This window comes from Cheilinus undulatus, linkage group 7 (genome assembly GCF_018320785.1).
Source record: "Cheilinus undulatus linkage group 7, ASM1832078v1, whole genome shotgun sequence".
NCBI lineage: Eukaryota > Metazoa > Chordata > Actinopteri > Labriformes > Labridae > Cheilinus > Cheilinus undulatus.
This window is the reverse complement of record NC_054871.1, coordinates 40,193,162-40,221,020: the sequence shown is the minus strand read 5'-3', so window position 1 is coordinate 40,221,020 and position 27,859 is coordinate 40,193,162. Positions and strand designations below refer to the sequence as shown.

General features: G+C 38.9%; 3 protein-coding genes and 2 non-coding genes across 11 annotated transcripts in view; 3 read left to right on the top strand and 2 right to left on the bottom strand.

Annotated features, from left to right (window-relative positions):
- The window catches only part of cep63 (centrosomal protein 63), a 30,714-nt gene extending 18,298 nt beyond the window's left edge, over positions 1-12,416 (bottom strand). For 2 of the 5 annotated variants that reach the window (XM_041792107.1, XM_041792103.1), the window contains exons 1-8: positions 5,097-5,469; positions 3,986-4,163; positions 3,166-3,261; positions 2,454-2,567; positions 2,261-2,374; positions 1,969-2,154; positions 422-567; positions 103-246 (exon numbers count right to left, since the gene is read on the bottom strand). In XM_041792107.1, coding sequence (XP_041648041.1) covers positions 103-246; positions 422-567; positions 1,969-2,154; positions 2,261-2,374; positions 2,454-2,567; positions 3,166-3,261; positions 3,986-4,163; positions 5,097-5,137 — 1,019 coding nt within the window. In that variant the 5' untranslated portion in view covers positions 5,138-5,469. The other 3 variants (XM_041792104.1, XM_041792106.1, XM_041792105.1) reach the window with 3 other exon arrangements.
- trnap-cgg lies at positions 10,513-10,584 on the top strand. Its single transcript has one exon. It is a non-coding gene; the product is annotated as a tRNA-Pro (tRNA).
- trnap-ugg lies at positions 11,166-11,237 on the top strand. The gene has a single exon. It is a non-coding gene; the product is annotated as a tRNA-Pro (tRNA).
- Positions 12,353-17,125, top strand: im:7152348 (uncharacterized protein LOC559250 homolog). Its single transcript, XM_041792108.1, has 3 exons — positions 12,353-12,699; positions 14,586-14,693; positions 16,809-17,125. Exons 1-3 carry the CDS (start codon positions 12,353-12,355, stop codon positions 16,852-16,854), a joined length of 501 nt encoding a protein of 166 aa, XP_041648042.1. The 3' UTR covers positions 16,855-17,125.
- Positions 17,126-23,202: 6,077 nt separating this feature from the next.
- Positions 23,203-27,859, bottom strand: part of rab6ba (RAB6B, member RAS oncogene family a) — a 100,944-nt gene continuing 96,287 nt past the window's right edge. For all 3 annotated transcript variants that reach the window (XM_041792062.1, XM_041792063.1, XM_041792064.1), the window contains exon 8: positions 23,203-27,458. In XM_041792062.1, coding sequence (XP_041647996.1) covers positions 27,394-27,458 — 65 coding nt within the window. In that variant the 3' untranslated portion in view covers positions 23,203-27,393. The remainder of the gene's footprint in view (positions 27,459-27,859) is intronic.

Sequence of the window (27,859 nt, the reverse complement as noted above, 5' to 3'; positions counted from 1 at the left end):
TCAAGTTTTAGAACCTAATTTAACACATAAAGAACTACATTTCTCAAGCCTGTATGTCCAAAAAGAAATATAACAGAGGTGTTGGATGATTCCAGTATTTACTTCTCTCTGAGACATGCCAGTTCAGCCTTCAGGTGAACCTCACTTGTTTGGCTGCAGTGAAGCTTGGCTGCAGTCTTCTCCAGATCCTTTCGCAGGGTTTCCACTGCAGAACAACCTCGAGCGACCAGACAATCCTCCAGAGAGCTGAGAAAAATGACAAGTATCCTTTAATGACTTCTATAAAAGTGTACCCATTATATTGAAGTAACCCAACAGTGCATGTTCTCTACAGTACAAGTGCAGAGTGCCCTCTTGTGTACTCTTGCTGTACTACACCAAACATGACTGAATGCAATATCTCAGATTTTAGTCCACCAACCGGATGACATGATCTTTAGCTTGCAGCACTTGATTCAGACTGGTGTTTTCATCACAAAGTCTTTGGCGTTCCTGACTGGTTCTTCTCATACACGAGTCCTGGGAGTCCAGAGTGGCGTGGAGCTCCTCCCTCTCCTCTGAAAACAACTTTAAAACAGCAGAGCAAACTCATCTTTTGAAGTCATATTTTAACTTTCAAAACTGCAGCACAAATCTAAAGTTCAACAAGGTGAAAGTTGTAAAAAAAACAAAAAAAAACAACCATAATTGAAAAATGACCATTTTGGAGTTATAGTAATTAGGCATGCATGAATTTGGATTTTGTTGATATCCAGTGTGCCAACATTTCCAAACTCATTTAAGACAGCATGACAACCTGCAAGCATCAGACATCATGTCACATCACACAGCATCACACGCTCACTTTCCACACAGCATCTGTTAAATACTCTTTGGGCAGTAGATTTCAGTTAACCCATGTAAAAAATGATAAGCAGCACTTTTATTTTGAAAGCAGAGAAACAGAGGTGTGGTGCTTTGTATTGAGGAGCCTTTGACAGCTGTTAGCCTTGCAGTTTTGCCTCAATGTTGACACAAGTCAAAGCCTAACATCTGAAGCATTGACAGGTGGAAAGAGAACAAGAATATTGTACTCAAGCAAAAGTTAAGTTGTTCTGATTCAAATCAACTTAAGTAGGAGTTAAAGTACTGGTCTATAAATCTACTCAAGTAAGTGTTTAATTTAAAGTTTACTCAAAGTACTGAGTGATTATTCAAGAATATGATGTAATAGAGAAACTTTGGTTCAGTCCCACTTCTAACTTCTACCCCTACCCCTGATTTTGAGTGCCCTTTCGCCCCTTGAGTTTAGGCGGGTAGAGGTGAGATCTTCCCCGTCAAAACAGGAATACCCCTTTTGCAAATTTATTAAACTTAAAAAAACTGAAATATCAAACGGACAAGTATTCAGACCCTCTGAAAAATACTTAATATTCAACATAGGTTCCTCCCAATTCTCCCAATTTTTGCTGTGATGTTTCTACACCTTGACTGGAGTCTACCTATGGTAAAATAAATTGATCTGACATGATCTGGAAAGACACCCCTCTCCACAGAAGGCCTAACAGCTGACAATCCATATCAGAGGAAAAAGCAAACCATGAGGTCAAGGAAACTGCCTGCAGAGCTCAGAGACAGGATTGTTGCAAGGCACAGATCTGGGGAAGGCTACAAAAAAACTCTGCTGCACTGAAGGTTTCCAAGAACACTGTGCCCTCCAAAATTCTCATGTGGAAGAACTTTGCCACAACCAGGACTCTTCCTAGAGCTGGCTGCCTAGTCACTGAAGCCAGGTAGTTTTTGTAAGAGTTAAAAACCCTTTGATTCACGTGCCAAAATGTGTAAAGGTAGCTCATGCACTGTGATCAACTCGAGTCTTCATTGCAGTCTTTGTGTGCAGTGATTGCACAATAGTATCTCTTGGATTGCTGTTTCACAGTTGAAGGTTTTTTTTTTTTTTTTTGACAGAATTAATTTTCTGACTCCTACCAAGCTTCTAACCCGCTGCTCCCTCTGGTATTCTCCCAGTCGCGTTTCGAGGGGACGTAGGTGTTCCAGTTCAAGCTCCTGTGAGTGCAGGCTGTCCTGAGCCTTATCCAGCTGAGAACGCAGATGCTGCACCTGTAAGCAGCACTCCCTGTGCTCCCTCTCTGTTTCCAGCAATGAACGCTGGGACTGGAAATCAAGGATAGAAAACAGTGGATAAAATGACATTTCTCCTCTATGTTTCAGTGTTAAACTCTGACTTTACATTACAGATAAAATCATTAATTGGCTTTACCTTAAGATGTGTGAGCTCATCAGTCAGGCTCTTATTTTTGACCTCCAGAACTCTGACCTGTTTCTGGTCCTGGATGAGCTGCTGCTCCAACTCCACAGAGCGCTGGCGATACTCCTGCGGGGACAGGCAGAGATGGTTCTACTCTATTTCACCAGTAGATGGGAGTGTAATCAACGATAATGAGATGATGTACCTCTATCTTTTCATTGAGCCGGTTCACCTCTGAATCTTTAGTTTTTGATGCCCCGTTTGTCTCCTTGAGTTGTTTTCGTTGAAGTTTTTGGTAACTTCTCTTTAACTTATCCAACTGCAAACGAAAAAAAGCTTAAAATTGAAGTATAGTCAGACAAGGACGATCAAACTAGTGGGAAGTAGAAGAGGGCAATTTGTGTCAGTGTGCTTTACCTGGAAAGTGTACTTTAAAGATCAGTTCTGGTCCCTATTTCAATCCACATTCAAATATTCTCTTCTTCAACTGACTTAGATATTAATCTTTATGCAGATGACCTTTCTAACTTTCCATCTCTAGCTCTACTGAGCTTATACCACTTCTGCTAAAATATACTGTTTTAGAATTTATTGACATCCCTATTCAACACTGCACTCTGTATAAAAAGTTGATTGGTTTTCTCTGGTGCATAGATCTGATAAACACTTGTGTCTTTTTATCTACAAACCCTTTATTGGATTTATACCACCTTTTAAAACATCCATACAGATCTAGCCCACTGAACGTCACCAAACAGTCTTGTGCTGCGAGTCCCCCAAGACTATTTTTGTCACCGCAAACAAAAATACAGCTATGGTCTTGGACAACTCGCATTTATGTTAAACTGTAGAAAAACTAATGAAGTTAGCTTCACAGTTAGAAAAGAGTTAAATTATTGAGACTGCATGTTTCTTACCTCTTCTCTGACTTTCTGCAGTTGCTGCTCGTACTTGTTAGCTAAGTCTTGTCGACCAACACGAACCTCGTCCAGCTGTTTACGGAGCAATCCAATCTACAATGAAGGGTAACAGCATAGGTGATCTTGTTAAAATGTGATTATAACATCAGCGTGAAGTAAAAGTCGTGGTCAAACTGTCAAAATAAGATTGTGATAAAGACAAACTGTGTATTCAGAGACTGATAGTGATTTATTGCAAATTGGGTTGACATGACACCAAGACTGAAAACTTCTTTGTGTTACTAGTAAAAATCAAATTATATCAGTATCTATTTTGAAATTAAAGCAACAAAAAATATAAGCTCTGTTCACCTAGTATTTGGTCATTTCTCATATTAAGTTTTTAAAAAAAGCTTCCCAATTCCTACACTATATCTAAATTGTACATATACATCAGAAAGGTGATGTACCCAAGCATTGCAAACATATTTTTAAAATTCAGACAGTGCGTAGGAGTGTGCTTGTAATTTCCTCTCCTTTGCTTCTGGCTTGTCAAATAGATTTATTTTTTTATGAAGGCTTAGGACTCTTCAATACTATCAATCATTAAAAAAAATTTAAAATGATTTAATAACACAGTGTCAAGAAGTATCAAACATTTCACAACCTTAACTGCACACATTTCATGAGGTCTTTCTTTGTAAACAAAAAGTGTGATGCATGTTATTAGGTTAATCCTGTTTAGCTATTTTTTTAAAAAGCTAGCCTTCAATTATAAGGGCCCACACTGTTTAATCTGCATCGCAAAAATAGAACAAGGAAGGATGTGTTTCTGCACCTCCAGGTCTCTGCGTTCAATTAGATTCCTGGAGGTTGACAGCTCCTCTTCTCTGCTATTCAGCCTGAGCTCCATGGCCTGAATCTCAGCCTCCCACTCCCTCTTCTGATGACTGATCATTATGTCAATCTGTCTCATCAGCTCCTGAAGCTCTGGCTCACATGATGACAGGACAGAGCTGGAATACAGACACAAATATATCATATACCACAGTTAACTGAGCTGTAAAAAGATACATGACCAAGATCAGGGGTGTGATTGACAAAGCATGAACACTACTTCTCAAAGCTTCAGACCCAGCTACACGACACATTTGGTAAATTGGTGCAAGATATTGGTGACAACAAGGCCATTGATGACTGCTTCTATTCACCATTGGCATTGTCTTTAGCACTGCATGGCAGCACCTGTGTCCGATCCGACTTGAAGCACTTTGTAGCACTTACTGATGTTGTTTCCTGCTGTCTAGATCTTTCCTTGTGTTGAACTTGCTGTCAGATGTGCGTCCCTTTGGACAAGAGCATCTGCTAAATAACACTGTAACATTGTGAAAAAAAAAAAGCAAGAAAATTTATCCCCAAAACACCAAAGACTTTTATATTATTAACATTTGCTGTTTGAACAATAACAGCTGTAGGGTTGAATGATACAGGGAAAATTATAGTGATATCTTTTCATTCTGCAATATACATAAAGATAAAAATATAGAAATTAGTCATTAAGAATGCAGATTTCCTTCAGCAGCTTTTCCCAAATTTAAGTTACCAGCGGCCAAACTTGAGACCTGAAAATCTTCTGGGGCCCACCAAAATGCTTGTACAACCATAACACCCAAATAATGACCTTTAATTTATCAGATTTTTGTTTCATAAACAGAGGACATTCAATCTTTGTGTTCTGCACTATTTTAGCCCTACATACTCTCTAAAGCTGTAACATTGTGCATCAAGTCTATGACAAGTGTTGCTAGTGCACATGTGAGAAAGGCAAACTGAATGAAATGTTGAATATTATCTAATATTAGATTTTTTTTAAGTGACACGTGGTTATGCAGTGATAGTTTCAAGGTGTATAAAGCCAGTTCATTGGCTCTGGCCACAGCTAACTTTACCTGAGATCAGGATTCTGCAGAGATCCCAAAGAAGCCTCCATCCGGACTGAAGTCACACTATCAGGGTTTATCGCAGTAAAGGGTCTCTGAACGGACCATCTAAAGTCGCTTTGGATTTGCCCCCCAATAATATCCAACCACTGGTTGCCTGGTTGGCATCCAACCGCTTTAACAAAAACAAACTGAGCTGCAACGGCGCCAGTCAGGATGAATCTCAGTAACTAACGCCACATTCACGTTGTTGTAATAGTAGAATATGCCAAACACCATTTATCAACGTATCTAAAATCGGCAGTACGCCCCATTAGACAGCGTTAGCTACTTAACTTCGTCTTCTTACGTACTCTTGCATCGTTAACCAAACTTCAGCACAAGTTATCATAACATAACAGCAATGTGCTTCCTGATGTAAGGCGGTAACGCCACCTCCGTGTATGACGTCACCACGCAGTACGTACAGACAGTTGGAAAGAGTGCTCTAGCGTGCATTTCGCCGCCAGTGAGAAGATCATAAACACGGACAGACCTGCAAGAGCTGATGGGTCTTTTTTATTTTGTATAATACCAACGCTTCTGTGGCAAACCAGACTTATTCACAGGTCAAAATAGGTCAGACGAGTACATTATGGTGATTCAGAATCGTTTTGTTGGCAAGGTATATTTTAGTAAATGTACAGTTCCATGAAAACGTAGGTCTATTTGCCCCTTTCCTGATTACTTATTTTTGCATATGTATGAAAAACTCATAAATGTTTCATTTCATCAAACACATTAGCCAAAGAGAACCTGAGTAAATATAAAATGCTGTTTTTAAATGATGATTTTCTTTTTTAAAGAGAAATAAGCCATCCAAACCTATCTGACCCTATGTGGAAAAAAGTATGCCCCCTTGTTAATCATGAACTGTGATTAACCATTTTTTCTAAAGCTGGGCTCAATTTCATTAGCCATACTCAGATCTGATGTTGAACCAATAAATCACTTAAATAGAACCTGTCTGAAAAGGTGAAGTAGGCTAAAACATCTCAAAAACACATCGTGCTGGGATCCAAAGAAATACAAGAAGAGATGAGAAACAAAATCATTGATGTCTATCAGTCTGGAAAGGGTTACAAAATCATTTTTAAGGCCAGTGGGAATCCAGCGAACCACTTTGAGAGCCATTATCCACAAATAGAAAAGTGAACCTTCTCAGGAGTGGCTTGCCTACCAAAATTACTCCAAGATGACATCGACACATCCAAGAGGTTACAAAGGAACTTCGAACACCAACATCAAAAGACTTTGAGTTAGCTATTTGATCACAGGTGATGAGCTGTGTGCTCAGAAATGAGTATTTGTGATTTACCCAATACTTATGCCATTCTGTGGCTTTGTTAGATAAAGTCAAATACTTAAGAATATCATGTTCTCTAGCTAAGATTGCCTGAAGCAGAATGGAGGAGGGTCTCATACTGCTCTTTGCCTGGGGCCTCCAACTAACCACAGTCACTCCTGAATGAAATACTGGTAAAGAGGAGAGCTACCAAAATGCTGTTATTAATAACACACATATATCTCAAATTCCCTGCCTGTTCCCTAAATTACACCAATTTAAACTCCCTGACGAACCTCATTGAGGTCAGGACCCCAACTATGAAAAACACTGCCTATAGACTATGCTATTTTGACCAAGGTACGTTTTATCAGTCCGTTCCCTGGGTATAAAACACACAAGCAGAAACAAAAAACAAGCTGGTTTTTTTTTTTTTTTTTTTTCATTTTGAGCACAAAACAAAAAAACAGGAAATGGTTCATTTTTTCGTTTTCACCCAAAAAATGAAAATACCTCCCCATATTTCGTTTCATTGGTGGGCGGGACTTCGAATCCCTCCTGTGTGGTGCCCTTCAAAATAAAGGTCCTACCCTTTAAAATAAAGCTCCTGCTTTGGCAGGCATGGAGAAGCTGACTTTCATTGTATTGTATTGTATTGTTTATGTTGGGCTGGTACCAACTTCTTACCACTGCACATCGGATGGAAATCTGAGTGACCGTTATGAAACTCCGGGCTTTTTTTTTTTTTTTGTCACCTCACCCCTAATTGGATCTTTTTCCAGATATAAGGGTAGACCTAAATAACAGCCAAAAAAAAAAAAAACCCAACATATTTACCACAGAAATAAAGTTCCACAACCATCCATTTCATGAATGTGACACATTTGTTGGATATGAATACACATGGTGGTGTGTTGTTGTTATTTTAAAGGGTAGGACCTTTATTTTGAAGGGCACCGCACAGGTGGGATTCGAAGTCCCACCCACCAATGAAACGAAATATGGAGAGGTATTTTCATTTTTTGGATGAAAACAAAAAAACGAAATAACAAACCGTTTCCTGTTTTTTTGTTTGTTTGTTTCGTGCTCAAAATGAAAAAAAAAAAAATGAAAACCCAATCCATTTTTTTTTTTTTGTTTTGTTTTGTTTTGTTTTTTTGCACAAAATGGGAAATTAAAAAAACAGCTTGTTTTTTGTTTCTGCTTGTGTGTTTTATACCCAGGAAAAGGACTGATAAAACATACCTTGGTCACTTTGGTACCCTGAACTACCCCGAACTGTCAGAACATACACTGACCAATACCTTAACATTTCTCCTTACACACTGACATTATTATAGAGCCGCTACTAAGTCTTACAGTTTTTCTCAATTGGTTTGGCTCATATCTTCAAACAGAAATTACATTCTCAAAATAACATGGACAAACCTCCAAACCACTTGGCAATTGTTCATCACAAAATTTAATTTCTCCTTCATTTATCAAATTGCAAATGTCTTAGTACATGTCTCAATGTCTTAGTACATCTTTGCAAATGATGAAGTACAGATAGCCTGCATTTAGCACAATTTCCAATCGAATTGATCTAGTTGATCTAAACTGATTGTTGACTTCTCAGTCTGATGGTTGTTCTCTCCAAAACATGTCAGCATCATTTCATTGTATAAGTCATCACATGCACTATAGTCATTTCAATTGTCAAAATTAGTCAAGAACATACTGTAAAACCATGAATACCATACATGAATCTCTTGGAGTATTGGATAAAATGATTGACAGTCAGGTGAAACTAGAACTTGACTAACAAAATAGAAGTTTGACACATCTCAGATGACCAATCAAACTGTGTTAAGTTACCTGACAGGTGTTGTTCATGATTGTGAATGCTGCCAAACACGTACATTGGAGATCAAAATTAGAGAACAATTTATGAACACTAGATTTATTCTGAAATAATGTGATCTTCATTGCTCAACATTTGAAGGATTTTTTGTTGTGGCAATACCATGCTACTGGAACATTGTTTTAAAACAGAGAAAGGAACTTCAACAAAAAATAATTTTGTGGAAAACACAGTGATCAAAATTAAAGAACAGCAATGCCTGTAGCACAAAGAAAGATTATAGCAAAATTTTCTGAAGGTTACAGCAGTCAAAAATTAGTAGGAAGTGTACAGGCCTTTGCTTTGAATGACTTGAGCACATCTACAGCCACAGGACGTCACCAGTCTCTCACACTTTTTTGGTGTGATTTTGGTCCACTCTTCTTCCAAGTCTCTTCCACAGTTCAGTGACTGTAGTGGGTTTATTGGCCATAACTTTGTCGCCAAGGATTTTCCAGAGGTTTTCTCTTCCATTTAGATTAGGACTCTGGGCTGGCCATTTCAATATTTCAGTGTTTTCAGTTTCAAAGAACTGTTTTACACATTTTGCTGGTTGACATTGGGCCTTGTCCTGCATGAAAATTACTGTCTGATTAGGTTATGAATGCAGGGAAGGAATCATATGTTGTCAAAGTAGGTTCTGATAAACACTTGCATTCACTCAGCTATGTAGCTGTACAAGAGGCCCAACTCCTGCTGCAGAAAACATCCCCCAAACCATGACACTTCCTCCTCAACTTTTCACTGACTTCTTTATTCACTTTGGGTTCAGTCTTTCTCCAGTTTGACGATTTACAGAATGTTTTCCATTGGATCCAAATAAATTAAACTTGCTTTCATCACTGAAGTAAACTTTGGACCAGTTTTCTTCTGTCCACACAACATGTCCCTCAGCAAAGGTTAGTCTAGCTGTTTGATTCTTTCTGCTGATGAGAGGTTTGGTCACTGCTGACTGGGCTTTTAGTCCAAATGTTCTTAAACATCAAGACACTGTATGATGAGGCAGAGTCCCTGTTCAGTGATGAACTGGTGAGCACTTCCAGCTGCAGTGCTAAACCAATTGTCCATTGAGGTTCTCCATATTATTCTGTCCTCTCTTTTAGTTGTCTTTTGTGGACGACCGGCCTTCTTGGTGGACTTGAATGAGCTTGTGACTTTCTAAAGATGTAATACTCTTGAAATCACAGATTTAAAACAGCCAACTTCTCTTGCTATGGTTGACAAGGTCATCCCTTTGGCCTTCATCTGGACAACCTGCTGCCGAGGGTTTCAGTCACTTTAGAATGGCTCACTATCTTGTGAAGTCAGTGAAAACTGGAAGTTAGACTGCAAGTTAAATAGGGTTTGTCAGATAAGTAAGGAAACTAGCACCAGGTGCCAGGCTATCACCGATTACTGGGAGGTATCTGAAAGTGTTCTCTAATTTTGATCAGTGTTCTTTTTAAATAGTTCATTTAAGCTTTTATACTTCACATTATATGTAACACATGCAGTATGCTTAAAATGCTGCTCTTTTACTCGTGTCTGGATTATTTTAAAACAGGGCAATTCAGAGAACTTGAAATGTAGGAAATTGAGGATTGTTCTCTAATTTTGATCTCCAGTGTATATATAGAGCTTGTTTTATGTTTATGTGTTTATATTACAGAATGTTATGATGTATACATTTTCTTTTTTTTTTTTTTGCAACATGTACTAAGACATTTGCAATTTGATAAATGAAGGAGTTATTCAATTCTGTTATGAACAATTGCCAAGTGGTTTGGAGGTTTGTCCATGTTATTTTGAGAATGTAATTTCTGTTTGAAGATATGGCCAAACCAACTGAGAAAAACTGTAAGACTTAGTAGCGGCTCTATACAACGTCAGTGTGTAAGGAGAAATGTTAAGGTATTGGTCAGACCAATGGCATAAAACGAAACCTCTTCTTTCTACAGTCCACGAATGAGACTCAAGCCGCAGCGCATTAATAATTAAACACCATAACAATACGTCTTACAACGTCTAAATGTGGCCACGTGTTGTTTTTGTCCGCATGCTAGTTTGTAGCTTTTCATGTAATGCTATATGTTGCTCTTTCCAGGGAAATCACATAGAATCAGTAATTAATTGCCAGTAAAAGAAAACGTTGCAATCTGAATCCACACCATTTTACCTACAAGATTTTCAAATATTGGGTACTGAATAAAAACGTAATGTACGAATTTTGTAGGACACGTGGCTCGTTGGTCTAGGGGTATGATTCTCGCTTCGGGTGCGAGAGGTCCCGGGTTCAAATCCCGGACGAGCCCTTCTTTTGACTGCGACTCGGGAACCTGGTGATGCCTTAATGATCTCACCGAGCTACAAAGGGCCTCAACAATACGATGGTGAAACGACAACAAGGGCGGTGTCGTTCATTAAAGGTACCTAAACGACAAGCAAAGTCAAGTTCCCTCCAACTAGCAACCGTTGATAAACTGCTGCAAGTCACAGGGGAATATGGCCACGATTTAAAACGCAATGTTCAGTTGCAAACAGCAGTCTTTGAGATGCGGAATATTTATAATGTCTAATAAACTCATAAACTGTGGCTTTTAGTGGAAATACAGTAGCAATAAGGACACACTCCGCCGTCGGCATCATTCAGTCGTCAGACCACTGACGCATTCCGCCGGAAGCTGCCAGTTAACACGGTCACTCTTTCAACCACAACACCGGTTATAGAAGCTTAACATGAGCGCCATCGGGTGTTGGGTTACCCTTCCTCAAGTGGGAAGAAATTAGATAATTATTTTAAGTTGAGTCTTTTATATTATTTTGTGTATTCAACAATGGAAACCTTAGCCATAACTCGATGTACTTAAACTCAACTATTTCCCTCTTTGTACATGGCTCGTTGGTCTAGGGGTATGATTCTCGCTTTGGGTGCGAGAGGTCCCGGGTTCAAATCCCGGACGAGCCCATTCTTTTCCCCATTTGCATTGTTTGTAAGCGTGTCGCTTATCGTGTTATGCATCCGTTTAATACACGGCCGAACTCGACTGTTCAGTTATCACCGTCCGTCAGTTAAATCCCCCATCAACCTTCTACACCAATGGCTCCACCTGCCCTCCCTCCCACACTGAACAAAGGGCGTCTCCAGCGCTCTGCTTCCCCAGCTGTTGCGTTGTGAGAGTCTGAGCCGTGTGAAGAGAGAGAGACGCTTCTGTCCAACCCCCACAAATACACCAGACACTCCTAACAGGCGGCAGACGAGCCGGCTCTTCCCTGTGTTCACTGCCTTGAGCTGAAGCTGTGCAGAGGGGAAAAACTAAAAAAGATCTGAATGAACACTTACGTGAGGGAATTAATTTTTTTTACATCGATTTCAACAACATTGTGAGTATTACTCTGTTTCTGTGGTGTTACTTTGTATTTACTTTCTTTAAATAAAATGTTCAGCAGGTTCTTATTGTTATAAAACCTATTCAGCATTAAAGCATCTTATGCTTATATTTATTTGCTGCAGTAAACTAGCATACATAGATTTATACTGGATGTACGGAAGCCCTAAAAGGACATGCAGCCATACATTCAGTTTACTACATTTTTACTTGTAATTACCCACTCGAGAGAGATCTTGCCAGCTTGACTATCTTGACAAGATAATTTATGTAATTTTCTCAAAATCGGAACAAATCAAATCATAAAAATAGGAAAAAGGTGTTACAAATGAGTCCACATCTGAGAAAACAACTGAAAATTTACTTAAATACTTAAGAATTGAATAGAATAAAATGCATAGATGTGTATCCACAGCTATCTGTTTAAATTAAGACAAAAATGCAAACATCAAGAAGGTTTTTCATTCATAGTAATCTGTTATTCTTATATGAGTGCTTTACAATGTTTTAAAGTTTGTATTGAGTTTCATAAAACAACTTTTGTCCTCTTTAACAGGGAGAAGCAAGTGGGAATTTGTGACCTGCTGCATCATTTACAACCTTCAACAAGCACCCATCCAGAGGCTGTTTTCTGTTGGACTTACAGGATCCAGACTTGACCCTTGCTGTTGTTGTCCACCACTTCGGCCTGACCATGGTTCTATGTGAGGATGGCGACTGCAGCGTCTGCTTGTCTCCTTACTCCCGGATGGACAGGATCCCTCGGGTGCTCCACTGCAGACACACGTTTTGCGAGCTTTGTTTGGAGACGATGTCGCGGGTCAGGAGCGGGCTCCTCACCGTGCCCTGCCCCTTGTGTCGCCGGGTGACCTGTATAGGACGCGGCCTCAGCCTGCAGGAAGCTCTGTGGGTCAACAGCCATCTGTGGGAGCAGATACCAGAGGAGGAGGAGGTTGGGGAGGAGGAGGAGGATGGAGTGAAAGAGAGAGCTGAGGAGGAGAGGATTCAGACTAAAGAGCAGTCTACATTACAAGCAGAATGGTGAGTTTAATAAACACACACATATGCAGACAGTGACAGAAAAACACTTTACTTATTCTATCCCTTTCATTGTGATTCTTAGGACTATTTCCAACAATGTTGTGCCCTTTTGTTGCTTCATATATCTTTCCAAAATAAAGTATTGGAATAACTTTAATATTAGGGATTTTACAATACAAATTTTCCCTTCCTTATCCAGATTCAGTAGCCAGACTTAACTATTTTCTGATTCCAAGTACCCCTACAGTCTAGAGAAATTAAAAACAATAGGTTAGCATTTCTTTTTAACATCTGTACCCTAAGGTCAGAGATGATACCTAAAAATATTTGAGTAAGAAAACTGTAATGGCCAACATTTGGCTAACTTTGACCACTTTTTACTGTGTGGTTGCAGTGCACCATATTTGTTGCTATTATATTTTATTTGTTATTGTGTGTAGGATGTGTTTATACACCTGAAATCAATTCCCTTTTGCCACTGAAAAAATGCTAATGGATGCCTGATATGATCTTAAAACCCTGTAAAAGTCTGTAATAGTCTGTAATATTCGTGCAGCACTAAGAAGCCCAAGAAGAATTTCTCTGTCACATCTTATTGTATAATGCCCTATCCTACTGTGTCATATCATATCCTCTCATGCCGTATCGTATCTTAGCATATCATTTTGAATCATATCTTATTGTATCTCATCATATCGTATCTAACTATTATGTTGTATCATATCATTTTGTATCCTAATGTATCATGCTGTATTGCAGTGTTTCCAAACCATTTTTCCTTTGGGCTCCCCTATATGACCCTAGAGAGAAGAAAAAGTGACACACTGCTATCACAAATCAACATAGGTTTTAATTTTTTCACCGATAAAACCCTAAAAAGGCCTGTGCCCCCAAGATCTTTGACGCCTCCTCTGGGTGTCCAAGACCCCAGGTTGGGAACCAATGCTGTATTGTACCATACCATTCAGTATTGTATTCTACTGTATCGTTTTGTATCGCACTCTATAGTATGGTATCATATAGTAAACAGTGTATGGTATGGCTGTTTTGTATCGAATTGCATCACATAATTTTATTTCCTATCCAATAGGATCATATGGTATCATATCATGCTTATATCCCATTGTATCATGTCTAATCATGCTCTTTTGTATTGTATGGTATCACATTGTATCATATCATTGTGCATCCCATTGTATCCCATCGTATCATATCATGTTGTATTATATCATACTATATAATTTCATATCAAATCACAGTGTATTGCATCACACCGTATTGTATGGCATTGTTTTGCATTTTTCATATAGTATCATCATATAGTATCATCATATGGCATATTGTATTATCTCATATCTAATCATGCTGTTTTGTACTGTTTTGCATCATGCTGCACTGACTGTACTGTATTGTACTGTGTTGTATTTTGCCCTATTTTATAGCACAGTATGGTGTGGTATGGTGTTGCAATGTATTGTATCATAGGTATCAGATTGTATCGTATCATTGCACATCATATCATATCATAAGGTATTGTATCGTGCTTTATCCATACCATATCATTGCAACATTGTGTCTGAGGTTCCCTTTAGTGATCTGCTCTTTTCCAGCTGGTTTCACATATTATGTACCACAGTCATTTTTGTGAATAGAGTTGGAACTACTCAACTAAAATGTAAAAAAACCCCTCAGAACTCTACCATTGAAAACAGTGTTGAATTTGAAGTCTCGTATCCAGATAAATTCCAGCCATGCCTTCCCATTGACACGTAGATGTTAACCAGTGCATTTGTCTACAAGCTTCTCATTAGCACCTGGGCTCTGCAGGGCCACATGTTGTTTTAGGAGTAAAATTCTGTCTGACACAGGATGTTTTTTTCTTTCAGTGTTTCCTCCAGGTCAACCAGAACCAAACTCATTAAACTGCCTGCATTCTTCAAAAAGTTCAGTCTGATGAAGCAGCACCAAGAGAGGATCGTACCTGGTGGAAATGTGTAAGCATTGACTTTGTGCTTAACAGTTTTAATAACGCAAAAACTCACATTTTAGTAAGTCTGTTTTCAAGGCATAAACATCTTATCACACTTCATGTAAGCAGAATTCAACATCTTTTTTTAAGATAATGAAAAAACAAAAAAATGTCTCTGTGTATAGATAAACAAAGAGGGACATCTAGCCTTTATTTTACCAAAAAAATAAATTAGCATGATAGCACCAGTGTAAAATTCTCAGCGAAACTTCTCACATCTTATTTGAGATAAAATATATTCTGAGCAATAGCTGTGACTTTTTTCAGCCAGTATCAGTCGTCAGATCAAAAAAATTTCCAGGATGACAGACATCATGAGTTGCGTGATCTGGTTGACATGGAATTTGAGTCCAATGTTGTTTTGCACTGTAAAAAATATGCTGACCTTTGAGAGTTATTGCTTCATGAAATGGCCTGTCAAAAACTTTAAGTATTGCAGTGGCCTGAGGGGCAAAAACAGGAATGTCTATTTAAATTGATGTGTTTAGGCGTGTCAGTTTTGCCCCAAAAACCCGGAGAAGAGGACAAGATGGTCTGTTTATTGTGTTTTATTTGTCCTCATTCTCCTCTTTGAGTCCATGATAATGAAAAGATAATGTATGCACTCTGATCAAGCAGCCTGTTTCCTCAGCTATGCACAAGTTCTGTCTTAAGTTATAGCATCAAGTCCACTCTTAACCCTACAGTGAAACTTGCCAAGTTAACTAAAGTTGTGTTTTGTTTGGTTGCATCACCAAGACACAAAATGTAGCCCAAAGAGTAGAGAGCAGTCTCCAAACTCGCCAAAATATTATCACAAAAAGGGCGTTTTCACTTCATTTGACCAGTCAGTGAAAAGCATTTTGTAACACAGTGTTTGTTTCAGGGCTACCTTCCATGTTGAATTATCTTTAAACAGGTGCAGGGTGTTAAAAGTGTAGGCAAAATATGACAAAGCATTACGATAAGGTGTTAATGAAGCCTACACCCTTCACGTAGACAGTGTAAAATGACAAGAGAGAATCATAGAAAATCCTCATTTCCTTTTCGTCCTCTTTAGTTATCCCACCTTTCAAAACAATCACTTAGACCCATCGCTTTCAAATGGTAGACTGGGACCTAAAAGTGGGTTGTGAGGTTGAGGATGTATGCTATTAGGATTTGAAAAGTCGGGACAAAAGTCTATGATGCACAGTTGTTTTTAGAGAGTAACTGAGAGGTGATAGAGCGGCTAATTCTTCCACCATTAAAGATAAAAGACGCAGAAATGTGAAGTTTGATTCGACTGGTAAATTGAGTGTAATGTCATTATGACAGCTAATACATGAACCATGGGGTCTCTTAAAGGACAAGTGAAACTGGGATAAAGTGTGAAGCCACTGAGGAGATATATATGATGTTTAGCACAATCTCTGGTCCAGACTGCATCCTTGTTTAAGGCAGAAATTTGAGTGGTTGAGTAAAATTTGAAGAAAAATAATTGGGTGGTGATTTATAATCATAAATATGGGGAAGCACTGAATAAAGAGAATTGTTGGATAAACTTAAAAAATACTCACAAATTACACACAACTGAATTAAGTTTTCCAAACTCAAACCAACAAGTTGTATTAACACAGTTCTTTTGAATAAAATTAAGTCTACTTAAGTTTACAGTAATTCCCACTCAATTATTTATTTAACTCTACACCGTAAAATCCAACTCAAAACAACACGTGTAAGTACTTTTAGTAAAACAAAATGTACCCCATAAAAACTACCCAATTACAATAATCTGACTTTATATAGGTAGTTATTCTCCACCCCTGGTTGAAACTATCTTAGCTGGAGCAACATCTTAAGTGTTAGTAGAGTGTAAACTCTGCCCTTTATAAGAACTTGTAATCAAATTAGGCTACATTTGAACTTATGCATAGCTTCTGTAACCTATAACTGGTTCAGCTGAAGTCTAAGCCCATGCAGGATGAGGATATTATTGCATGTATGACACAATAAAAAAACAAAGACTTAAAAAACTTCATGCTGCTAAGATTTGAGTTTTTGCTGGGAAGAAGAAATGACTGTAATTGTTGACACTTTTTCCCTCTTCTTTGTCTTAAAGGGAGATGAAATCCTGGCGCAGACTGCCGACTGCAGAGACCATTTAAAAGAGGAAGCAGACTGAGGCAGATTGACAGCTTCTCTCAGGATGTTATTTGTTAGACGCCACTAGAAGACTCAACGTTGTCGGCTAAGAGAAAGTTGAAGCCATTAGCGCCGAGGACCCATTTGTGTTCCTGTCAGGACTTTGTTTTGTCCCCAGCCAAAGGTGCCCCGTCTCCCCCATTATTTATTTTGGCCTTAATTCTCCCAGCTGGTGCCCTGGGATGTGGTTCAGCTGTCCCAGTGGGACTCACACCCAAAGACCCCCCCCTTATAACAGATGGTCTCCTGAGGACGTTCCCTTTTTAGCTAAGGCTGAACTATTTTTTCTTTATTTATTAAAGCTAGATTGCAAAGTATTTAATTAAACTATTTTTGAAAGAAAGTCCCTGTATGTGTTTTTATTGATGCTGATTTTAGCGTTTAGCTGCAGGAGATGATTCCTCTAAAAGAATCATGAGCTCATAGCTGTGGCACATTTTCTACTTTACTGAGTGCATCATTTATTATGGCACATAAAGTATTAAAGTAACTGAAAATAAGAGGATTTCTGAATGTGAAAATTACTTTTATTGGCTGAATGTGCAACAAAAACAAACCACAAAAGACCCGTTGAACCATGAAAGCGGATTATAAAATCTTTTCAGTGAGCATCTGGCAACTTTTCCATCTTTGAAGATATTGGAAAAGTGAAGCTTTACTTTATGCTAATATCTTTATTCTTTTGTATCACCTTATGTGCCACAATTCAAAAGTATACAACAGTGGGAGAAAAAAGAGGCTTCCCATATGTGGATTTAATCCCAGTTGAAGGTCACTGTAGAGACTCATCATGCTTGGCGTCTCAGTCATATTAAGGTCATCACTGGAGAAGAAAATCAGTTAGTTGTCGTGCCGGTTTTGCAGCCAGCTCGTTGTGACAGGCCATTTGAACTTCCTGTCTGGGAAATAAACTGTAAACTATTTTGATAGTTGTGTCAGTTTGCCTCTTAGCATCATTTCTCTGTTCCCACGGTTAAGCACTGTCACAGTGACTGACATCATCCCCTCACTGTTGCCAAACAAGGAGATGCATCCAGTTTCTAAATGAGCTGGCACCATCAGAGCCGACTGAGTGTCACAGCTGCAGTCTGGACCACAGCAGGGAGAAAGACACCCTGCAGGGAACAAACAAACTCTACAGGCCTGTGAAAGTGGCAGAGCACCATTTTCTGTTTCGTAATGTGTTTACTGGCTCCCAGTGCAGCGTGGTGGTGCCAATCTCTGGGATTTATGAGGAACAAAACATCCAGTTATTCCCTGTAGGGCTGTCACAGAACCACAGTTTTTAGCTCCGATACAATTCTAGTAAAAAGAAATGGTTAAAAGGGGGAAGGCTGTGGCTGTCTAGGTAGAGTCAGTCATCTCTCACCCAGAAAAGTTGAACTTCGACCCCTAGCTTCGGCTGTCACATGTTGATTGTCTTCTTTTCTGGCTGTTTTTACTCTCCATGGTCTCATCTTTAACACATTTAAGTGAGGAACACATTAATGTATCTTTAATTTCAGCAATACAGTATTTTATTCTGAAATCCATGCTTATTTTTCTCACATTGTGTATTTTTGAATTAAACAATTTTATACTGTAGTGATGCTACCTTTACTTAAGTGACAAATCAGAGCACCTGCTGCTTAAAAAGTACAGTTTTTAAAGATTAAGACACCTTTATCGCTGTTGTATAAACCTCAATTCCAAAAAAGCTGGGATGCTTTTGGTCTAAAATGGAATTTAAAAATCGTTTTCAACCTAATTAAAAGGAATACAGCCCAAATATAAGATATTTGAGGTTAAAATGGCATGCAGTTTTTTGATATACACACATTCTTAAGCTACATGTTCAAGAAAGGACAGGGGCAAGAAAAGACTGGGAAAGTGGTGAAATGCACAGGTAAGTAATCTAAGGTATTTAATCTGATACAAGTAATTTTACAGGGTTCAAGTTCAGCTCAGTTGGTAGAAGGGCTGGGCAAATATCACAACTAGATTAAATCACAATATAGCCTGATACAATTTTCAAATTGCAGACAGGGCAATATTTCCTTAACCTAAAATGTGTCAAAATACCAGTTTGATACAGGTTGGGATTTTTTTGCAGCAGCTATTTTTGCTCTTCACATACTGTATACATTCAAGTCCTTTTTTTTTTTTTAGAATAGTCTACAAAAATCCTACTTATCCTCTTCATGTATATGATTTTCTTATCAAAACAAGAATAGTTCACATCTCCTTTAGTACAGCAATTGATATTGAATTTATGGGCCAAAATCGCAATTAGATAAAAAAAAAAATCTTAATAATAATAATAATAATAATCACCTTTATTTATAAAGCACTTTTCAAACAGATGTTACAAAGTGCTTTACAGAAGACATGTACAACATATCAATTAAAATCAGCTAATTCCACAGGGACAGTTTTGTTCATGCACCAGGTAGGTGGTGTTTTCTGTCTCATGCATGCCTCAACATGTACCATATCTCCTGTCTCTCCAGCTGTCCTGCTGAATGAAGGTGAAAAGCCCCAAAATAATCTTTAAAGCAGGTGATAGTACCATGATTGGGTGTGAAAGGAGCCTCGTGAAAGGCTCAGTCAACACTGGTGCAAGGTTCTGAACTTTGTGAAAGACCGTGAGAGCAAAGAGTCCAACAGTTTATGAAGAATGTTCCTCAATGTGCCATTGAGAGGAACTTCGAGATTTCATCATCTACAGTCCATAATATCATCAAAAGATTCAGAGAATCTGGAGAAATCCCTGCACATAAGGGGCAAGGCTGAAAACCAACAATGACTGTCTGTGACCTTTGACCCCCAGGCAGCACTGCCTTAAAAACTATCATCATTCTGTGATGGATATTACAACGTGAATTCAGGAACACTTCAGAAAAGCACTGTCAGTTAACACAGTACACCGCTGCATCGACAAATGTGAGTCAAGACTCTACCATGCAAAAGCCATGTATCAACATATCTAGAAACCCCGCCCACTTCTCTGGGTCTGATCTCATCTAAGATGGACCAACCTACAGTAGAAAAGTGCCCTGCGGTCTGACGATCCACATCTCAAATCGTTTTTTGAAATAATGTCCATCAGGTCCTCTAGACTAAAGAGGAAAAGGACCATTCAGATTTGTATCAACAGAGTTCAAAAGCCTACAACTGCGATGTTATGGGTGTTTAATTACCCATGGCATGGGTAACTTGCACATCTGTGAAGGCACCATTACTGCTGGGAGGTACATATAGGTTTTAGAGCAACGTCTGCTTCCATCCAGATGATGTCTCAGCAGCATAGCTTCACAATTAAAGAGGGTAGGGCCTAGACTGGCTTGTATGCAATCCAGACCTGCTACCACTGAAAACATATGAAGCACAAAACATGACAACAAAACCCCACCCAGCTGAGCAACTTAAGAGTTGCATCAAGTAAGAATGGGAAAGAATTCCACTTTCAACCCTTCAAAAATTACTGTCTTCAGTCCTCAGATGTTTACCGAGTGTTGTTGGAAGAAAGATGATGTGACATGCTTCTGTCCCAACTTTTTTTGGAAGATGTTGCAGGCATCAGATTCAGAGCGTGTTAATATTCTATTAAGTTTATAAATCAGAATGTTTAATATGTTGTTTTTGTGCTTCTTCTCGTGGAATTGAAAAGGGTTTGTGGATCACTGTGCTGTGTTAGTAGTTGAGCTCCGTTTGTCTGCATCATGTCTGACTCACGAGTCAGACATCACACAGCTGTTAACACATAAACATATTTCATAACATGATGCGATGAGAGTTTCAGCGATACTGCTGATTACATCATGCAGTACATTCATCTCTGAGTCTATTTTAGTCTGAGTGTTTTCAGAGGACGGGATTACCCCAGATACCTGTGGTAGGTAAGTATTTTTGCAAAAGAATAAAATCTAGGGCTTAACTTTGAGGATCAGACTCGATTGCAGTAACAATAAGAAAACAGCTACAGTGTGTATGAGCGGAAACAGACATGATTAACCTCCAGTATGAGCTAACCGGTTATTCGAGATGATTAAGTGTAGTTTTCAAGATCATTTTTGAGATGTTTTGATCTTCATTTGATGGGTCATGGATGAAAATAAGGGCAGGAAACAGAGACAGACCTGACCTTGCACTGGTATGAGTGGACTAGCCAGACTTTTTGTTGAGATTCCCAAACTGTGGTAGGATTTATGCAGTGGTGGCCTAAAGTTTCTGCACTCATATACAAGAATGAATAACATTTATTTACCCTGTATGGTTTTATTTAACAAATCTAATCAAATAAGCAACATTAAAGTATCCTATGAGTGTTTTATTCCTGTTTGTTTGTTTTTTTTACTATAAAATGCAACAACAGAGTGACAACATAAACTGTAAATCCTTTGAAAAATGTGCCAGAATTCACAAATTCATTTACAAACAAAAGTGTTCACTCCCTTTGATACTTTACCCTTTTACTGATTTTATAAATCAATCAAAGTCAATATAATTTGACTGTTTTGACAAAAAAAAAAAAAACTTTAATGTAAAAGTGCAGATTTCTACTTGGTAATGCCAAGTAGAAATTGGTAATGATTTTCCTACGTTTTGCCACATTCATTTTACCCTCTACCTTTACAACCCTTCCAGGGCTGGCTGCCGAGAAGCATCCCCACAGCATGATGCTGTCACCACTGTGCTTCGCAATTGGGATGGTGTGTTTGTGATGATGTGCAATGTTTGATGTGTGCGAAACATAGCACCTAGTCTGAAGGCCAAGGGCTCCATTTTGGTCTCATCAGACCAAAGGACTGTCTTCCACTTTACCATGGAGTCTCTTACATATGTTATGGTGAACTCTGGTCAAGATTTAATCTGAGTTTTCTTCAGCAGTGGTTTCTCAGAATCAGAATCAGCTTTATTGGCCAAGTATGTGTGCACATACAAGGAATTTGACTCCGGTAACTTTTGCTCTTTTGTACAAAAACCACAGAACTTAAACTTCTCTTTTCCACTCTCCCATAAAGCTTTGACTGGTGAAGAACCCGGGCAACAGTTGTTGTACGCAGAGTCTCTCCCATCTCAGCTGCTGAAGCTTGGAACTGCTTCAGAGTAGTCGTAGGTGTCTTGGTGGCCTCTCTCACTAGTCTCCTTTTATCACCGTCACTCAGTTTGTGAGGACGGCCTGGTCTAGGCAGATTTACACGTGTCATATTCCTTCCATTTCTTGATGATGGATTTAACTAAACTCTGGGGGATTGTTCAGTACCTTGGAAATGTTTTTGTATCTATCACCTGACTTTAATTTCTCAGTAACCTTTCCCTGAGTTGTTTGGAGTGTTCTTTTATCTTCATGGTGTAATGGTAGCTGATTTCCTTTATGGTGAGACTGCTTGCACCAACTGGCTGACCCTCTATTGTATTAGGTCACTTTTAAGGAGGTGAATATTATTGCAGTCACTTATTTTACACTATTTTTGTTTAATTGACATAATTTTTTATAAATTGGTTATCACTCTGGCATTTATGATTTTTTTTTTTTTTTTTGTCAAAAGGCCAAAATATATTAACCATGGTTGATTTATAAAATCAATAAAAAGGTAAAACACCCAAGGGGTGAATACTTTTTATAGGCACTGTCTATTGTGAAGGACCAGCCATGGCTGGATAATCTATAAGTAATAAATCAATACTAACAAATCATCATTGCATCATGATACAATGTTTGCCGCACTCTATAGTAAACAGCTTTGTCTTCTTCAGTAGTCTTGTCTGTCTCGGGTGTTTGATCCTTTTTTAAGTCTATCATTAATAATAAAACCAACTAAGGTATTTATTACCTTTTCCCTTTCAATGTCTTATTTAAACACTAGTTCCTGTCACATAGGGAATCCAGATCTTCTCCAGAATATCACTTTTTGGGACAGCTTGCATAGTGTGCTCTCTTTTTCATATTTGTTCAAACTGAATCCCACCAGCCTATCCCTGAATCCTGCCCTGACCCATGCAGCAGGTAATCCTTGGACAGAAACTGACAGTTTGAACGGTTCTTGATAGAAACTGACAGTTTGTTGTTGTTGAGTCAAACTAGAAACCACGCACGCCTCAACATGTACCATTACTTGTTAACGCTGACACAGGTCTTGCTCCATAATGGGAACTACTGTACTCCACTGTTTCCCAATGTTATCCCATATAGCTTAACCCACATTTCATCAACACCTGTAAACCTCCAAAAGTACTGAGGTCAACTGGATAGACAGCCTGAACAAAGCTCAGACATACAGTTATATAAAGAACAGTGAAATAAAGACAGACTCCTGCATGAGTTTGGTAATAAGACATCTTTATTAATCATTTGGAGAGACATGCTAGATCTCTGTACAGTGTGAATGGACTGATCAGGCCTGCTGCACAGAGCTGTGACAACACATACAATACAACAACCCCCCAACCAGGTTTGAATGCAGACCCTCAACATGCAGACGTTTGTTGCATTGCTTGGTCCATTTACAGGGAATGTTAGAATGAGTGGTTTTAGACTGAAAATGTAAAGGAACATCTTTAGTAACTGGTTAATATTTCTCATCATTTCACAATAAAAACCCATTGATTCATTTCTCAAAAAGCGCTCTTCTTACAAGGCTGAGTGTTGGCTAAGGAGAGCAGTACATTCCTGTTTGAGATAATAAATAGGCAGCAAAACAAAGGAGTATACATTAATCTTCATGTCACTTTGAGATTCATCACTTCTGTCATTTCAAAACCAGCTAAAAAGTGTGTCTTTTGTTCAGTCTCTTAGTATTTTTATTATTTGGCTCATTATGTTGGTTAAATATGTTCACTAGTTTAACAAGAGTGCTCCCCTTTTTGAACACAAGTGAACAATTCATAAACGTTCATGTCTACTCTAAGACGACAGGACTCCATACGTTCTGGAGCTGAAGGTTTTTCCTTTTTTTTTTTTTTAACCATGTTTTTTTTTTTTTTTAAGATTTACATTTTTACTCTAACTCTAAAACTTGTTCTGAAAAAGTGCAGTAAGATTTCACTTCGAAGACAAATCAAAGTAGTGTTCACCACCAGTACATTATACCTGGCTCTAACATAAAAAAATGTTAACATTGCATAATGCCAACGTCAGTAGTCAGTTTAAACACAAGCAGCAAAGAACAGCTCATCTCAGTGGGGACACATTACGTGACGTTTTCTATGACAATCAGGCAGCTTTTCAATTCAGTGACTGTACATTTACAATGAAGCGTTTCAGAACTTCATATTCACCTGAAAGGTCTACATGTGCAAATTATTCCTCTGTCAGGATGAAACAAAGCACTGATTTACAATGTTGGAGGTCTGTTTGATCACAGAACCTGCTGTAAAAATGACAGATTACCACACAGAGGACGTTGTGTTCCTCTGTGACAAAAAGGCAAAAAGTTATGGTTCTCCGCTGCTCTCTGTGTGCAGACTACCATGAGCACATCTACAAGACATCACACAATAAAACAGCAGATGTTGTATTGATGTGAGTGTGGAGTCTGAGGCTTTGTTCAGACTGCAGGCAAGCTGGGATCGTCTCTTTACACGGTTATTTACAAAAGATCCGATCAGATTTGTGGTCAGTAAAAGAAGAGCGGCAGTTAAAGCTTGATTAGGCCATTTAGCTAGTTTCCTTTCCTTGTGCCAGTGAACAAGCACCAGCAGAGAATCCAGTTATTGATGTCCCTCTTTAAGCTAGTTACTATGGGCCTCCCTCCGGTTGGTCTTGCTAACAAGTTTCCAAGCAGTACACTTAAATGTCAAATGGGGAAAAAATTGACAAATTGTACAGCACTCTATCTTCTGTTTGGCACAAATGCAATGCACACTATCCCTTCAGGTTATGTTGATATTTAAAGGCAGACAATTTCTGCCAGGCAAAACATCTTTGCTCGTCTCTTTCCAGGTCAAAGTCTGACAAGGGAACTGTAGAGCATTCACAGAATGCCTAGTCCAGTTTGGGTCTAATTGAAGCATACATATTTAAAAGTAAGGCTGGCTACACATTAGATGATATCAAGCACCACTTTAGCCCAGATTTGCCTCCTACATCAATCGGGGGGAGCATGTCCCAAGCCGAGGCTTGCCACAAATTCACTGTCCAAATAATCAAGTGTGTGGTGTCTGTCGGGGCTTTTCCACTTCGTCTTTTGGCTGCGCCAAACCAAACCAAGCCATGCTGATTAACTCTACATCACCAGTTTCGCCACACCAGGCTCCGCCAAGCTGTGCCCAACATGTTGCTGATCTGGAACAGGGCCCAGGTGCGCCCGCCCTGCCTCCAAGCCCGCCACAGTGACGTCACAGTGGTCATCATTCGGACACGCCTCACAGATGTGTTTAAGCCACAACTGCAGCACCAAACTTTGAAATAAAGGACAATGAAATCTATGCACTGATAAATTATCAAGAGAATAAATGAATATATATATATATATATATATATATATATATATATATGAACAGTTATGGTACTATTAAGTACTTATATTTGTCCTTGGTATCAGTTAAAACCCACATGTAAGTACTCCTGCTTGGTCTAAAAAACAGGGGGATTGCTGCATCCCTAGATTATTTCACTGCTGTCTATTGAATCCGAGGTTCCACTATCTTTATATTTATGATTTTGGGTTAGACCGCCTTAGACCAAATATGCACAACAACTAGGGATGCTCAATACTTGATTTTTGTCAATATCCAGTATATCGGTATTTATAGAGTGCATTCAGAAGTATTCAGACCCCCTTCACTTTGCAGTTTTGGTTTTTTTTTTCTCATTAATCTACACTCAGTGCCCCTTCATTACAAAGCGAAAACAGTTCTTGAAATTTAGCAGAGCTTAGCCCACTTGGAGTTTGCAAAAAACTCCAAATGAAAGCCAAGTAGGCTTTCATACACTGAGGAGAGGCTTTTGTCTAGTCACTCAGCCATAAAGCCAAGATTGTGGAGAGCTGCAGTGATGGTTGTCCTTCTGGAACTTTGTCCCATCTCCATACAGGATTTCTGGAGCTCAGTCAGAGTGACCATCAGGTTCTTGTCGCCTCTCTTGTTAAGGCCCTTCCCTCTTGACTGCTGGGTTCAGCTGGGTTCTCAGCTCTTGGAAGAGTCCTGGTTGTGCAGAACTTCTTCCGTTTGAGACTTACGGAGGCCATGGTGTATTGGGAACCTTCAGTGGAGCAGAGGTTTTTTTTTTTTTTTGCCTTGTAACAATCCTGTCTCTGCAGACAGTTCCTTTGACCCCATAGCTTGCTTTTTGCTCTGATATACACTGTCAGCTGTGAGGCCTTCAATAGAGAGGTGTGTGCCTTTTCAAATCATGTCCAATCAATTTAATTTACCGCAGGTGGACTCCAATCAAGATGTAGAAACATCTCACCAGTGATCAAGGGAAATAGGAGGAACCTGAACTATATTTCAAATGCTTTTGTAAAGGTTTAAATACTTACTCCAATGTGATATTTTAGTATTTTATTTGACAGCTCTGTCTTTTGGCTCAGCCCCCTCTGAACCTCAATGGTATGGCACAAGACTTTATAAACCGAATCTTCTGGATCTGCCATTTTCCCGCAGTCTGAACAAAGCCTTGGACCTCGTGTTGTCTAGTGGTGACTAAAAGTTGCCGTGATGTGGCAATAATGAGACGACTTGGCAGTGGCTCTCTATACAGCTGCATTCTAACGTTGCCTATACAGAAAGCTCACATTTACACGCACGCACGACAAAAAGATATTCTAAAGTCAAGTATACAAATCCAGTTCAACAGTTTTCAGAAACAAAAAGACTTGGACTAGTCATTATCAGAGTGCATTAAGTCACTGGTGTAACGTTACCATTTACATATTTGTGTACACTGGTAGACAGTACCTATGCTGAAAAACTAGGCATGCATTAGATACTCAAGATGTTACTGTTCACTTTTTCTTGTGACGTCAAAATTGCAAAATTATGGATCCCACATTGTCAGGAGGCCCCTGACATGGAGAGGAATGAGAGAGGGTTAGGAAAGAGTGATAATGGGGTAATAATTAACAGAGGGCGCCAGTTTTATTTGTACCAAGGTTGGGATCCATAAAAATGCATCTTAAACCATCTGTCCTCATCAAACGCAGAGCTCAGTTTTCTGCATCTTTTAAAAAACACGACCTTCCTACAGAGATGTCCCTGAATATACAAAAATATACAAAAAAGAAACTGGGGAAACTTCCTTTTCTACTTAAAAAATTGTATCCACATTCTTAACTTGTGTCTTTTTTTTCTTTCTCTATTTTTTTTTTTGCAAGTTGTCGGACTTTTTGGCAGTTTCATTAACAAAGTAGGCTACACTATTTTAGAAGCAAATTCACATATTGCTAGTTCCAACAGATGACTAGTAGTCAGTCAGGTGAGGAGGCCAGATTCTCAACGTGCAAAAGTCAACTGCAGGTTAACCAAAAGGAAGCAACATAACAAGCAGGTGGTGTAAATGATGTTCTATCAGAGACGTATTAACAGGAACAGCCGCCTTCAGTCGTCTGCGGCTCTTGGGGGTTGGTCAGGTTGATGCTGACCACTGGAAGAGAGCGTTAAGGAAGATTTGGAAATGTTTTGCAATAATCTAGTTCAGACATACATTTCAGAGGAACAATTTGCTGATATGAGTATTTCAAACTGAGGGCATGCATTGAAAGAAAAGTTTTCCGTAAAATAGCCATTTGGATGTCTCACCTTCAGGAGGAAGCTGGAACATTGTGGTCCAGCATGGAAAGACATTCACTTGAACCACTAGACCCGGCCTCCCTGCTCTACCACTCTGTAAAAACTAATACTCAGCAGCTCATTTAAGTTATGGTGCGTTACCAACCTCTTTGAAAACGAGGTATTCTCCTCATTTGAATACTTGCTTAAAGAATATGACATACTGGAAAAATACTATTTTAGATATCTGCAAGTTAGAGACTACCTGGAAATGTG

Coding starts and splice junctions, on each gene's coding strand:
- im:7152348 (XM_041792108.1), top strand. CDS start 12,353: ATGGTTCTATGTGAGGATGGCGACTGCAGCGTCTGCTTGTCTCCTTAC. Junction 12,700..14,585: donor TCTACATTACAAGCAGAATG/GTGAGTTTAATA, acceptor TTTTTCTTTCAG/TGTTTCCTCCAGGTCAACCA. Junction 14,694..16,808: donor ATCGTACCTGGTGGAAATGT/GTAAGCATTGAC, acceptor TTTGTCTTAAAG/GGAGATGAAATCCTGGCGCA.